This window comes from Camarhynchus parvulus, chromosome 1A (assembly GCF_901933205.1).
Source record: "Camarhynchus parvulus chromosome 1A, STF_HiC, whole genome shotgun sequence".
In the NCBI taxonomy this organism is placed as follows: Eukaryota; Metazoa; Chordata; class Aves; order Passeriformes; family Thraupidae; genus Camarhynchus; species Camarhynchus parvulus.
Genome location: NC_044586.1, coordinates 24,379,197 through 24,392,215, shown reverse-complemented (window position 1 = coordinate 24,392,215; position 13,019 = coordinate 24,379,197). Strand labels below are relative to the sequence as shown.

The 13,019-nt window shown below is 37.0% G+C and overlaps 1 protein-coding gene across 4 annotated transcripts in view; it reads left to right on the top strand.

The window, feature by feature from the left end:
* The window catches only part of TTC26 (tetratricopeptide repeat domain 26), a 47,743-nt gene extending 39,227 nt beyond the window's left edge, over window positions 1–8,516 (top strand). For 3 of the 4 annotated variants that reach the window (XM_030960951.1, XM_030960953.1, XM_030960954.1), the window contains 4 exons: window positions 74–143; window positions 2,542–2,648; window positions 4,820–4,953; window positions 6,339–8,516. In XM_030960951.1, the coding sequence (XP_030816811.1) occupies window positions 74–143; window positions 2,542–2,648; window positions 4,820–4,953; window positions 6,339–6,450 (423 nt within the window). In that variant the 3' untranslated portion in view covers window positions 6,451–8,516. The remainder of the gene's footprint in view (window positions 1–73; window positions 144–2,541; window positions 2,649–4,819; window positions 4,954–6,338) is intronic. The other variant, XM_030960952.1, reaches the window with a different exon arrangement.
* The last annotated feature ends 4,503 nt before the right edge of the window (window positions 8,517–13,019 follow it).

Below are 13,019 nucleotides of genomic sequence, written 5' to 3'. Positions count from 1 at the left end.
ATGAGGAAGGTTTGCCTTCTGTTTGTTTAAAAGTACATGCGTGTATAATCTTTCCTTTTCCTTCTTCCTGCAGGTGTTCCTTTTGATCCAGAGTGAGAAGATAAAAAGTGATTTTGTTTACCTTAGCTGGCTGGCTCGCTGCTGTGAGTCACTTTACTTTCAGCATTGCAGAATACAGATCCTCCTCTATTGCGTCAGTCCTGGCAATCCACTCTTCTAATTGAATTTAATGTTGTAGGAGGATTCAGGACTATGAAAGTGAAGAGCTGATTGCACTAGTTATAGTGTGGGTGCTTATTGCACCTTTCATATCTCTGCCTTTTATAAGCAATTACTGCTTCAGTGCAATGCTGTTATAGTACTGTCAATGCAGCTTTGTCCTGACCAGTGACCCTTTTTCCTCTCAATTGTCTACTCAATTGCTTGAGTGAAGACTTTCTGTCTTAAAAGACTGAGTTACAACTCTAAAATGTTCAGAGTAAAACACAAAATAGAAGCATTCATACTGGGTCAGGCTCAAGGGTCTGTCTGCCTTCAAGGTTAGCCACTGTCAGATGCCTAGGGAAGAGAAGAATCAGGCAAGCATACACGGTATTTTTCTTCCTCCCATGTTACTCTACATGTTGTCCAAACTCCTGTGCCTGAGGGATATCCTTATAATCTCCAGCGTGTGTTTTTCTTCCAAAAACTCTTAGAGGAGTTCTTTCCTTGAATTTCATTGAATCCAGGAAACTTTTGCTGTGTTTAATATTCTGTTACAAATCTTATTTACCAGTTTTTAAAACACTGTAGAGTACACCTCAGTACAAAGACAGCTGCTGTGCCACATACAAAATAATATAGAAGTGGGCTTTTCTGAGGACTCAAGTCTGAGACTCCCTGGGCTAATTAGTTTTCTTTACAGTGCCTCAATAGAAAAATGTTTTCTTATCAAACCATTTTCAGCAGTTATACCTGGAATGTAAATATGTATGTTTTGGGATGTTATGTCATATTGCAGATGTAGTAAACATCTCCTAACATAATCTTTCCAGACAGGCACATCACACATAGGGATGCCTATCTATGACTCTGTTTTAGGATGTGCCAGTTTATTTCCTTTTTAATTAAACTGCAGTACCAGATTGTGTTTGAGTGCTTTATATATGAATGTTCTATTTGAATTTTTTATGGGAATGATGAATATAGTTATCTTTTTGTGTCAAGTATGTAATTTACTAACAGATCACATTATAATACGTTAATGTCAGAGTATAATTAGGGATTGAGTAGTAAACAATTCAATGCTGAAATATTTCCAAGGGGCAAAAGTACAAGAGATGCATCTTTTTACATGAAAGAATGTAATATTTGTTTAGTATGATAGTACTATTTATACCAAATTCTTCTTGAAGAGAAGGTCAAAAACCATTGGATTAGCACAGAACTGCATTGCTCTAGGTAGATTGGTGTTGGAAATTAAGAACTGGCTGTTTACCACTGTATATGGTATTTGGAGCTGATGAGAGATAAATCCAATTTGATGTCTTGCTGCCTCCTAAATGAGAAGAATCTATAAATTCTGTGATTTGGTGTTATATGTTTGTTGTTGATTACCACCCATTCTACCTGCAATAGAAGTATAGACACAGTGGACACAGATAAAACAAGCTAAACAGTCCCTCTTTGGAAAAAACACAAGAGTGATCCTTATGTGAATAGCCAGGTACTCTCAGAGCAGCTGTTAAGGCTTGAAAAATAAAGGAAAACTTTAATTTTCTTTTCTCCCAGTGTTTGAATGAACCTGGAATTATGAATACCAACCATAGATTCAAGAGAATGGCTTCTTATCACCAACAAATAGAATCTTTGTGTTTAAACACCCTAGTAGAATTTCTACTCATCGAGATAGAAGATTCAGATTCATTTATTTCTAACTGTGATGTTTAAAGTTCAAGACCAATGAAAAATTCTAGTCATATACACAAATTTAAAACCAGCTTGGGATCTGAGGAATTTAGAAATATTTTTTTCTAGTAATGACAAGTTTTGTTATGCTTGGAGGGGCATCAGCCTCTGCCCTCTCCTTTTGATTTGTTATGAATCATGGGAATTGAAGGTTTAGACTGACATGGGCACCAAGTATTAAAGACCTCAGTTTGGTGCCAATTAACATTTTTTTGTGTGTAAGGACACACAATTCTAAATTTTACTATATAAATGGATTGCCATTTGTCCTGCATAAAAAATTTCTCTCATGCTTTCCATTATATTCCTTAATCACATCTGAAATCATGAGAGTTGTTCTTGTTGCTTATCTGTGAAATATAAATTAAGATGTAAACACTACAATTGTTCCTTTTGACACTGGTGTTCTCTGCTGAATTGGCTGTTATCACTAGTAAGGCAGAAGATAAGGACAAGTTCCCCTTCCCAGCCTCATGCTCATGGCTGAGACATTTACATTAAACAAAGAAATACAGGAATATCTGTTCTATCTGCCACTGAATATTGTACATAGCATATTCTTTTCACAATTCCAGCTTTTTCTTGTTATTGCAGATATTATGAATAAGAAACCACAGCTAGCCTGGAAGCTCTATCTGAAGATGGAAACATCAGGGGACTCCTTTAACCTATTGCAGCTCATTGCAAATGATTGTTACAAAGTGAGTTTTCTCTTTAGAGCTTGGTGTATGACATTAATTCAGTGATTGTACCAACAGTTATTTTTTGATAGTTTTTATCATTGTCATTACTAGTGAATTTTCTGTTGTAATGGCAGGATGTCTAATAATATGAATGAGTTGGCAAGGATTAGTCAGTATTTTAACCTGCAGGCCTTCTTGGTAGAGAACCCATTGATTAAACTGTTGGTAAATTACTGCATGCTTGAGCTATCAATAATGATAACACTTGCTTCTCCTATCAGGGATTCATTATGGGTAGAAAGGACAAAAAACTTTAGAGGAAAAAAATCTAGCATAGATTCAGCAAGATGTCTCATGCTGCTTTTTTTGTTTGTTTGTTTTTGTCAGGCCAGTATTGTGTTTTCCTTAATGTTTGTAATGGGAGATGCTCCTTGCGGTCTCAAAAGCAATATTCTAAAACTGAAAGAATTATCCCCTGTACGTCTTTCAAGTACTCAGTTACTATCTCACCCTAAAAGTCTAGTTGCTCAAGCAAGTGCTATGCCTCTGGTGTTTCCCATAACTGCAATTTGTGAAAACAGGTTGACAGTCAGACCTCGTGTAAAATCTCTCTCTAGATCATTTAAAGTCTCACTTAAATCAGTTGATTGCTATGTCTAAATTCTTTTCAAAACCTCCTTGTCCTGAAGAGGAGAAGTATCTCCACATTTTAGATTTATGTAGAGCTCTTTAAAGCTGCATGGATAGAGCTAAATTTTTCAGCCTAATTATATGTCTACAAATGGCCATAAATGACTTCTCCAAAATTGTTACTTTAGTAATATAATTTGTCTTTCTACACTAGCAGCCATTGTACCTCTTGAACTAAATGGCAAGGTCCATGTTGTTCGATTTTATATGGCATTTTTCAGTTGTTTCTGAAACATTACATTATGTTGGAGATCCACAGACAGCACCAGAGATGTAACTTAACAAAGCATTAGGCTTTGCTCAATGAAAAACAGAATGAACATGAATGGAACAAGTCAGCAGTATCCTGAGAGGTGGTGTAGCTGGATGCCTCATTGCTGTGCTGATAGAAATTGTTCAGTGAGGAAGTTGGCATGCAGGATTTCATGCTAATTTCTTGATGCTTTTTATGCAATAGCCCATCTTATCCATATGGGAAACAGCACATGACTTGGGGTGAAGCATTTCCTAGATTTATGTCAGATAGAAGGAGAACATGTAACCTGTACCTGCTTAGTGGAACTAGATCAGATACTAATTTGGATACATCAATATTCTAATTTTTCTTTTTAGCTGACACATCTGATAGTGTTCATACTCACTATCTTAACTTCCCATACATTGAAGTGTTTGCCAGTCACCAGTGGTTAAAATCAACATTTATGTGAAGAAAAGAGAATTATTACTTGTCCTGTAATACCAGTGTTTCTCTGACTAAGGTTTCCAGATGTAGCTCCCACAATCTGCACTTTTTTCTCTGCAGGCTTCCAGCTACCAAAGGACAGGAGGTTGTGCTCAGTCTACCTTCTGTGATCTCTCATGGGAAAATGCTAGTCACAAACAACATTGCCCTTCAGGCTTGCTCAAGTGGAGAGCACTCATACAGCTCACATGAGATGTGCTATGCTGACTTCAAAAGCCACAGTTAATCTGGTCACTCCTTTTGCATTGACTGTTGCCAAGCAACTTGCTCCTGGTTCCCAATTACAAGTAGAGAACCTAAGGCAGAAAAAAGATAGGGTGCGCATAGGGATTTTCCTATGCTAAGGAAAATTTTGGATTATAGAGTCACTGAATCTTCTTTTGTACTGTATTGTAACAGCGAAGAAAAAAGATTAAGTTAAACTCAGAAGATAAACAAATATGTGGCCATGTCTACATGAGGAAATGTGGTTTTATTTTCAAATGTCTGGACTAGTTGGAGGTTGATATTCTGTCAAGGGTTTTGGTATAGTTGGTACAACACTAGATAAGGGCACCTCAAAAAAAGATGTTGTAATACCACCTCTTTCCCATTTCTTTAACTGCAGTGTCCCTGTTCTGTGTCACTTGCTGCCTGCAGAAAAACAGGAAAATGCACATTGCTTCTACAGCTTACTGCTGATTTCAGAAAACTGGGTTCTGAGTTTTTAATCCCCTTCTGAAAAGTGGTCAGGAATAATGTTTCATTTTCTGTGCAGATGCGTCAGTTTTACTATTCAGCCAAAGCCTTTGATATTCTGGAGAGACTGGACAATAATCCTGAATACTGGGAAGGCAAGAGAGGTGCTTGTGTGGGTGTATTTCAAATGATCTTAGCTGGACGAGAAGCAAAGTGAGTATTCTGTGTTGTATCTGAATTTATTTTGCTCTTTTCCTATTTTCAGCTAGCTATAAACCAGAATTATAATCTCAGCTTCAGGACTACATATCACTTTCCAATCTTTTATTGAGCTTTCAGAGAATAGACACTCAATCCAGAGGCTCCATATGCAGTCTTCAGCTGGAAGTCTATCTTCCACACCAACAGTTACAGAATATATGGTAGAGAACAATTTATGAGCAAGTGCTGTGGACTATAAAATACCAAAATACTTTAGTCATCATCACTAGGAAAAGCTAGGTTAATGTAATAGTGCGTTCACGAACTGGGGGAAAACAACATCATTTCATCTTGATGGTGTAAGAATGGAAAACTATCACATGACATTTTAAAATGAACAGAACTAAGGAAACATTTACACAGCACTGTAGGAAGGACGTGATTTCTCTAAACAAAGAGTAGATGAGACTATGCTTTCATTATAATTTTCCTTCTGAAGACACTGACCGTGTCACACAAATATACTTACTTGATGAAAGCTTAAAGGAAATCATCTGTGTTACTGATAATTTTGTTTTCGGCCCATTTCACTGGATGGGGGATGTGAGAGATTGTAGTGAAGCTGTATTTAAGAACTGCTCCCTTGTGAATATTCTGCTGTGATGCCAGATGGCCATTGTCTTCTGGCCAAAGTTGCTGTTTCCTACATGACTGGTAGGTGTGTATCTTGGCTTCTACACCTTCCTTCTATTCACTTCTCTGCTGGAATAATCTCATTAACTACTATACCTTTCAAGTGTCCTTTAAACAATCACTGCAGCAGATGCAGTAAAATACACATAACTTGCCTGTTTTTCAAAGTATGCAATTAAGTTCTTATTGTAAACTAACTGGCAAACTGCAGCAGGATTTATATAGGTTTACTACTAATAGGTTTATTCTATTAGGAATGTTCATTTCCATGTTATTTGTGTTTGTGTGTATTGTGTTATGTGTAAAGTGCTTTGGCAGCATTAAGCTAGATGTTGCCATGATAAAGACTAGCAAATAACATTAAAGATTTTTTTTAAAGTTTGGTTTGTTCTGGGAAACAATTTTGCAAGAGTGAGGGTATGTATACAAATACACACATATGCAGATACTAAACTAATTACATTTTGGTGGTTTTATTTTTTAACTTATCATTTCTTTACAATTGTATTCAAGACTTTTTCGTTGGTTGCTTTTTTTGTCTCTGGGATCACATATAGTGTACATTTTAACCTATTCCAGCACTGGAGACGAATGGACCTCTCTGTCTCAGAGAACCTATGTTTTGTGAAATACTTTGATGTGGGCAGTTTATTGTATCAGTTGGGTCTAACCCTCACTTAAATCTTCGCTTTTCACCTTTGTAGAGAGACTCTGCGGGAAGTTCTGCACCTTCTGAAGAGCACTGGTAATTCTCAAGTAGAGTACATTGTTCGCGTCATGAAAAAGTGGGCCAAGGAGAACAGAGTCCCTGTTTGAGTCAGTGTCACAAAATGAACCAGGTCAGTTGCTACTGTATGTCTGGCTGCAAGACAAGGGTCTTGGTTTCTCCTGTGCATTCTGGGTATCTCCTTCCTTGCAGGACTTTAGGCATTCAAGCAGGTTGACCCAGCTGAGGAAGAATGTCCTGCAATGAGATTCAAAACATACAGCAAATTGATTTTGGGGTTTTTTTGGTTTCTTTTTTACATTAAAACTTTATTGGCATTTTTTCTGTTGTACCACTCTATTTCTCAGAGATTTTTTTAATAGTAGTTCCAGCTGTCTACAAAATCAAGATGCTCCTCAAATATTCCTCCACAAAAGTTACTGAACTGCATGGTGGGTTTTTTCCCCAGCAAGCCTTTTGGCCTCTGGAGAAGAACAATTTGTTACATGACTCAGACAAACCTACTTCAGCAAGTGATGGAATGAGGCAAATAGAGATGGTGACAGTGATACCATTAGGCACTGCTAGAGTATCAGATAATACACAAGGCTTAACATAGAATCATATGATCATAAAATAGCTTGGGTTGGAAGGAACATTAAAGATCACCTAGTTCCAACCTGCCATGGGCAGGTACAGCTTTCAGACAGTTTTTTTTTTTGACTCAGAGCTGCTCAGGTTCCTCAATGCTTTATCCAGCCTGGCCTTGAACAGTTCAAGGGGTGGGCCATCTACAACTGCTCTGGGTAACTTGTTCCAGTGCCTCACCACCCTCATAGTAAAGAATTTCTTCCAGATACCTAAGCTAAACATAATCTCAGTTTGAAACCATTCCCTCTTATCCTGTCACTACATGCCCTTGTGAAAGGTCTCTCTTCTTCAGGACTTTTATAGATTACCTATGTGGGTATTCTGAGGAGTATCCTTTTCTGGATGAATTTCAATTACCAATACCTTAATTTGGGGGGTTTTTGTCTGTAAGGATTGTTTTCTCTCTTATCATCTTTTTCAGAGCATGGAGACTTATTTGACTGATGATATTGTTCAGTCTCACTTTGAAATTTAACACGCAGAAAATTTCTTCATGTTAATATAGTTCACATGAGAACTTTAGCAATCTGATGGATAAAAATATCTTTTGAATTATTTTGTTCAGCATTTACTACTGTCATGAGCAATATATTCATTATACTTATGGGTTTATTATACTGTCCTGTTTTTTTAAGGAGAACAGTTCAGGGAATACATAATTCTAAGAGAAGGCAACAGTTGTAACATAAAAATGTCTTATACATTTGATAGTAAAAAACATTTGTATATTATTCATAAAAGAAAACTTTACATTTTTTAAATTTGTAAAATACTTAAGTATTTTTTTATCTTTTGAGGGGAATTGAGAATACCATATTCTCTACTGTCTGTGCATTGATTAAAGCTCTTACTTGAATCTACACTTGAATGTCTGATTGGTCTGTGTTGCTTCACATTGCAGAAGTTGAAATAGCGTATTCATTTTGCTGTGGAAGAGAGCAGGTTTGTGGCTGATTGTTAAGTATATGTTCATTTATCAGTCAGAGGCAAGCCAATGGCCTTGGTCCTGATCTTATAGTAGTTTGCTGAAACTAAGGCAGCTGGGTGTATGTGGAACATGCACACCTTTCTGCCATGTAATGTGTCTGGTTTTACTGCTTTAAGCAAAAAATGTGGGTATCATTTTTCAGGTGTCTAGAAGTACATTGATAGTTGTGGTTACTTGCACTTAAATCTAGAAACTGATCCATCACACTAGCAACAATGAGCCTTTCAGCAGGGCCAATGTTACACTCATTCAAAAGAGGTATGAAAGTAGTTACAAAACACTTCACTCATGAACAGCATTTTTCTTTTCCATCTCAGTTTAATTAACTTGGAAACATATTGAGAATACAATTATGAATCTTGGTACAAAGCTTCAAAAAGTCATGTTGGTGACTTTGTAGCAGATGTTAAATGCATCTAATTACTCCCTTTATTGAAGCTTAACCTGCAGGAGAGCTGAAGAGCATCCAAATCCGTTACAGACCATTTTACATGTTGGTTGAATCTTCTGAAATAAGTGTGATGGCTTTGCAGCATAAGGGCTTGGGGGCCAATTTTAACTTCTCTTGTCTGTGACAAGAAGTTTTAATGCAGAAGGGAAGAAGTTTGGTTTTTAAACTCACCTTTATTTACTGTAGCCATAATGTCATATTTGATATGCTAAATAACGTGGGGTTTAGCACAGTGCATTTTATTGACTGGCAATAAAGCTTTTATCATTTAAGATAAAACAGGGGACTGCAGGGCTTTGCCTTGAGCAGTGATGAAATAAGGTATTTTACATCCTGTCTTAGCCTTTTTTAGGTCTTGGTAATAGAACAGATATGTAGGTACTAGTAAAATGCAGAACAAGAAAAGTACTGAAATACTGGTGTTTATTTTACCTTAGAAATACATCTAGAATGTGTCTTCCATTGTTTAATCTGAGGTCATATTCAAAGAACAGAGATGAGAAGTTGCCTTAGCTGATACACAAATGAAAGGTAGTAAAGAACAGATAAAATTTTATCCCTGTCCATTTCCATATTTCCCTAAACTGTGGAAATTTAAGGAGTCGATGTACTCTAAATAGGATGGCTAGGAGTGAAGGCAGATGACCTATTGAGCAGCAGGCAGTGAAGAATGCATGTGCAGAGTCAGTGAAATGGGTAAATTTATTGGGTCAGGAGTAAGTGAATATAAAATTGAAACAGTGGCATTTCAGATAATGTAATGAAAGGAAGACTAAAGCAGAAAGAAATTGCTGCATCATTATAATTTCAAGGAAGAATATGGAAATTAGAGTTATACTCTGAATAAGCATCTGATTCTGGAAAAATAAGCTACAGAGAATGCACAGAAGCTGCTCTGCTAGCAATCATAGCATTAATAGTCACTAGTAAAGAAAGCCAAACCCCAAATAGCATGTAACTGCTTTTAGTTGAGTGCTGACCCATTCCTGATGGATAAGAAAGTCAACTTTGAATTAAACTTGTTAATACCTGAACAACTGCTATGACAGTAATGCCTAAGTGAATTAAACTGGAGGTGACAAGTTGACTGTGAAAGAAAAGTCATGTCACATTATAGCTCTGGACTGTAGCAAGCATTTAGGTTTATGTGGTTCCCCCAGATGGAAGCTGGCTCATTGATCTTCATAAGAAAGCTGTCTGAGTGTGAATGAGGAGCTTGGCTAGTAGGTAGTCAGACACAAAGTAAACAATTACCTAAACGGCTGCTGCTACTTGTAGCTTCACTGTATCGGAGCTATACATGCATTGAAGAAAACATCTAGACTTTGCCCACTGCTTTACTCTTTGACAATTTTTCCTCTGTATTATCTCCAGAAGTAACTTCCACTCACTCTTTTTGAAGTTTCATTTCCAAATTTCCCTCCTCCCTTTCAGTCTATGACATGGTGATTGAATAAGCAGACAATTGCATGAAAGTGTTACCAATAACATTAAAATCAAGTCATTAATCAAGTGATAGATAAGCTGGCCTAAGACTATGTAGTGCAAGATGGTAGATTTCGCCAATGTTGAATCCAATAACTAACTCGACTTACAATAAAATATTTGCCAGAAAAACTTGAGTGTTAATTTGAAGATGGATAATGAAAAATCCATAGTTATTTTGAAATTTTGAAATTTATTCAAATGTTTAAATCATATTCAGTTTTTTAGAAATTGTACCTTAATTCTAAATTCAACTTGTTTAGCCTTGTTTTCTAATATTCAGTTCTTCCAATGTTCATGATTGCTGTTAACCATTAAAGCCCAGCATTCTTTGGTTTGGTTTGGTTTTTTTGTGGTTTTCTTTGGAGTTTTTTTTTGTTTGTTTATTTGGTTGGTTGGTTGGTTTTTTTTTTTTTTTTGTCTTTTAAAGTGCAGCAAGTCAATTCTTGTTTGTATGAAAGACAGATTCCCCTGTAAAGGTGCCTTGCTGGCTGGAACATTGGCAGTTGGTTTGCCAACAGATTTTTTTTTTAAAACATGGCTGCTTAGCACTGGGCATAATTTATCTCTGTATGTAACATTGGAATATGCTTCTCCATAGTGCTGCTTGCTATTCTTCTGCACAGGTACTCAAAGACTGCATTCACCCTTTTGGCCATATTATCATGGGGGAGCCTCGCACTAAACTGGTTCTTGGCTGGGACATGATAGCTAGGATTTTTCCAGAATTGGTATTTTCCAGAATACAGTCTATCCTTTGGAAGATACAGCCTACCTTTTGTTCTACAAAAATACATTTTGTTCAAATTGGCTTCGTTTTCGACCTTCTGCAGATCACTCTGCATGACTACTTATCCCCACTAATTACTAGTTTGTTTCTCTGGAGCTATTTATTAGCACAGTTTTACAGCTATATCTGAGTCATCAAGGGGTTTGTTATCCTCCATACTTCCAAGATCCCCAAGACATTGTTATTGATGACTGATGGCTGTTTTTCATCATTTATCATTCTCAACTTATTTAACATGTTACCTTTCAGATATGGTATTATGCTATTCTTTAAAATTAGGTATATGACATCAGAAATGTATGCATTGCCCTTGCAGGAACTGCAGCACTGTTATGTTCAGCTAAACTTGTAAAAGATACATGTCATAGGAGATGTTTCCTGTTCATTCTTTATTAAATGAGCCTTTCAGCATCCCAGAGAGACTGATAGAGTCTAGTTGCTCAAGTCCTTTTGCATAATTTGAAACAACTCTTTTTTTGGCCCTGCAATCACATTTAGGCACACACTAAAAGGTTACTTTTGACTTCGTAGAGTTTAAGCTTTCATTTGGAACAAATAAAGCAGGCATTTCACATCTCTGGGCAAGGGACAGCTCCTAAATTCCTGATAGGTCTTGCTTAATTGATGAATTACACTAGCTTCTATTTATAGATTTAAAAATAAACGTAATGTCTATATTTAGTAAGAGCTGTGACTTTTGAAAAGACACAGTGTATTCTTCAAATAAAAAGAGAACTTCTGTTTCAATTCATGCTTACATGCTTGAATTGTGCTTAGTTGTTTCACATGGTATTATTTTTAGTAATTCTTTAGAAGAATTTAAAATAATGCAGTAAAATAAATAATGGTCTTTAATATGCTTTTACAATAGACCTTCAAGACTATGGGTCTCCAGTTATTTGAACAGGAAATATGCTGTCTCATAGTTTGTAGTGATTCTCAGATACAGCTGAATCAAACTAAAAAGTGGGATACTACGTATGCTGTTCCATGAACCTAGGAATTGCGTTAAGTTTTTTGCAGTCCTTAAACCACACCTTAAGCTGGTCCTTAACTGGAGATGAGTAATGAGCCTTAGACTCCACCTTGATCACTGTAAGCAACTTCCATGTGGTCAGTTCTGTGGAAAAAAACACACACAACAGTGCAGAATTATAAAAGGTAACATTTTAAGAACACATGTAATAATGTTGACATGTTTACATCATGTAGTAAAGAACCATGCTCCAATTCCAACAGCTGCATTGCTTATTGTAACAGCTACAATTTTCTTGGATGATTTTGTCCTTCTTAAGCATGATGGGATCATTATGCATGTCTACTCAAAAGCTATTTGTACTCTTTTTCTTGCCTTACATTAATGGGTGAGGCCATTATATGCGGAGCCATTATGTGACAAAACTCAGTATTTTATTTTGCAGAGCTGGTGAATTAATTCAGATCACATGATGTCATAGTGTCTCATGAATCCGTGTGTGAAAGCTGCCTCTAAGAAACTGTTACAAAAATTAAATTACAAAACCTGATAAACCAAGTCATAAACTGCCTGGTATATTCCCATATGGATCATTATCCTAATGTTTTCGTTCTACCAGTTCAGTAATACTTTTGTCTGACTTATTCAAGATGCCACATGTGCTGAACTTAGTCATTACTGAACAAACTGAGAAGCTGTCTATATAAAATTGTGGTGGTTTTCCCCACCATTTAAAGGCAGAAGAGCTATTTTCTGGTCACAGCAAAGTAATTTCTAAGGCAAGCTTTACAAGACTCCTGACTCAGTTTAGCCACTTGTTCTCAAGCAGGTTTTATCACTGTGTCCACTTTTCATTCTGCACATCCTCGTTCCCTACTGAGTGTTTTCCCTTCCTGTCTCCCCATTAATGTGATGGGCCTTACAGGACTACTGCTGAAGTACTGCTGCTTTCCACTTCTCCCTTCCTCCCCTTGCACTACCTCTGAGCATGATTTGCCTCACTCCCACTTCACAGGCATTCGAGGCAAGATATTTTCAGCTTTGTAAAACGCTAAATCCTGTTGTTAAAAACGAGAGCAGGCTCCCAGTACCAAACGGATTTCAGCATTTATTATAAGAAAGGCCTGAAGCATGGGGGCCTGCAGGCCAAGCAGGAGCGTTCCCGTCGAGGATGCTGCAATGCCGGCACTGGGTCTTCTTCAGCAGCGATGTCCCCGATGGAGCGGCACGCATTCAGTGGGTCAGAAACCCCTTTTTATCCTGTTTTTTGTCCCTTTGGATTGGTTTCTTTTTGGATCCTTCATTTGCCTGAAGGTTTAAGGCGCTTGATTGGCCCAT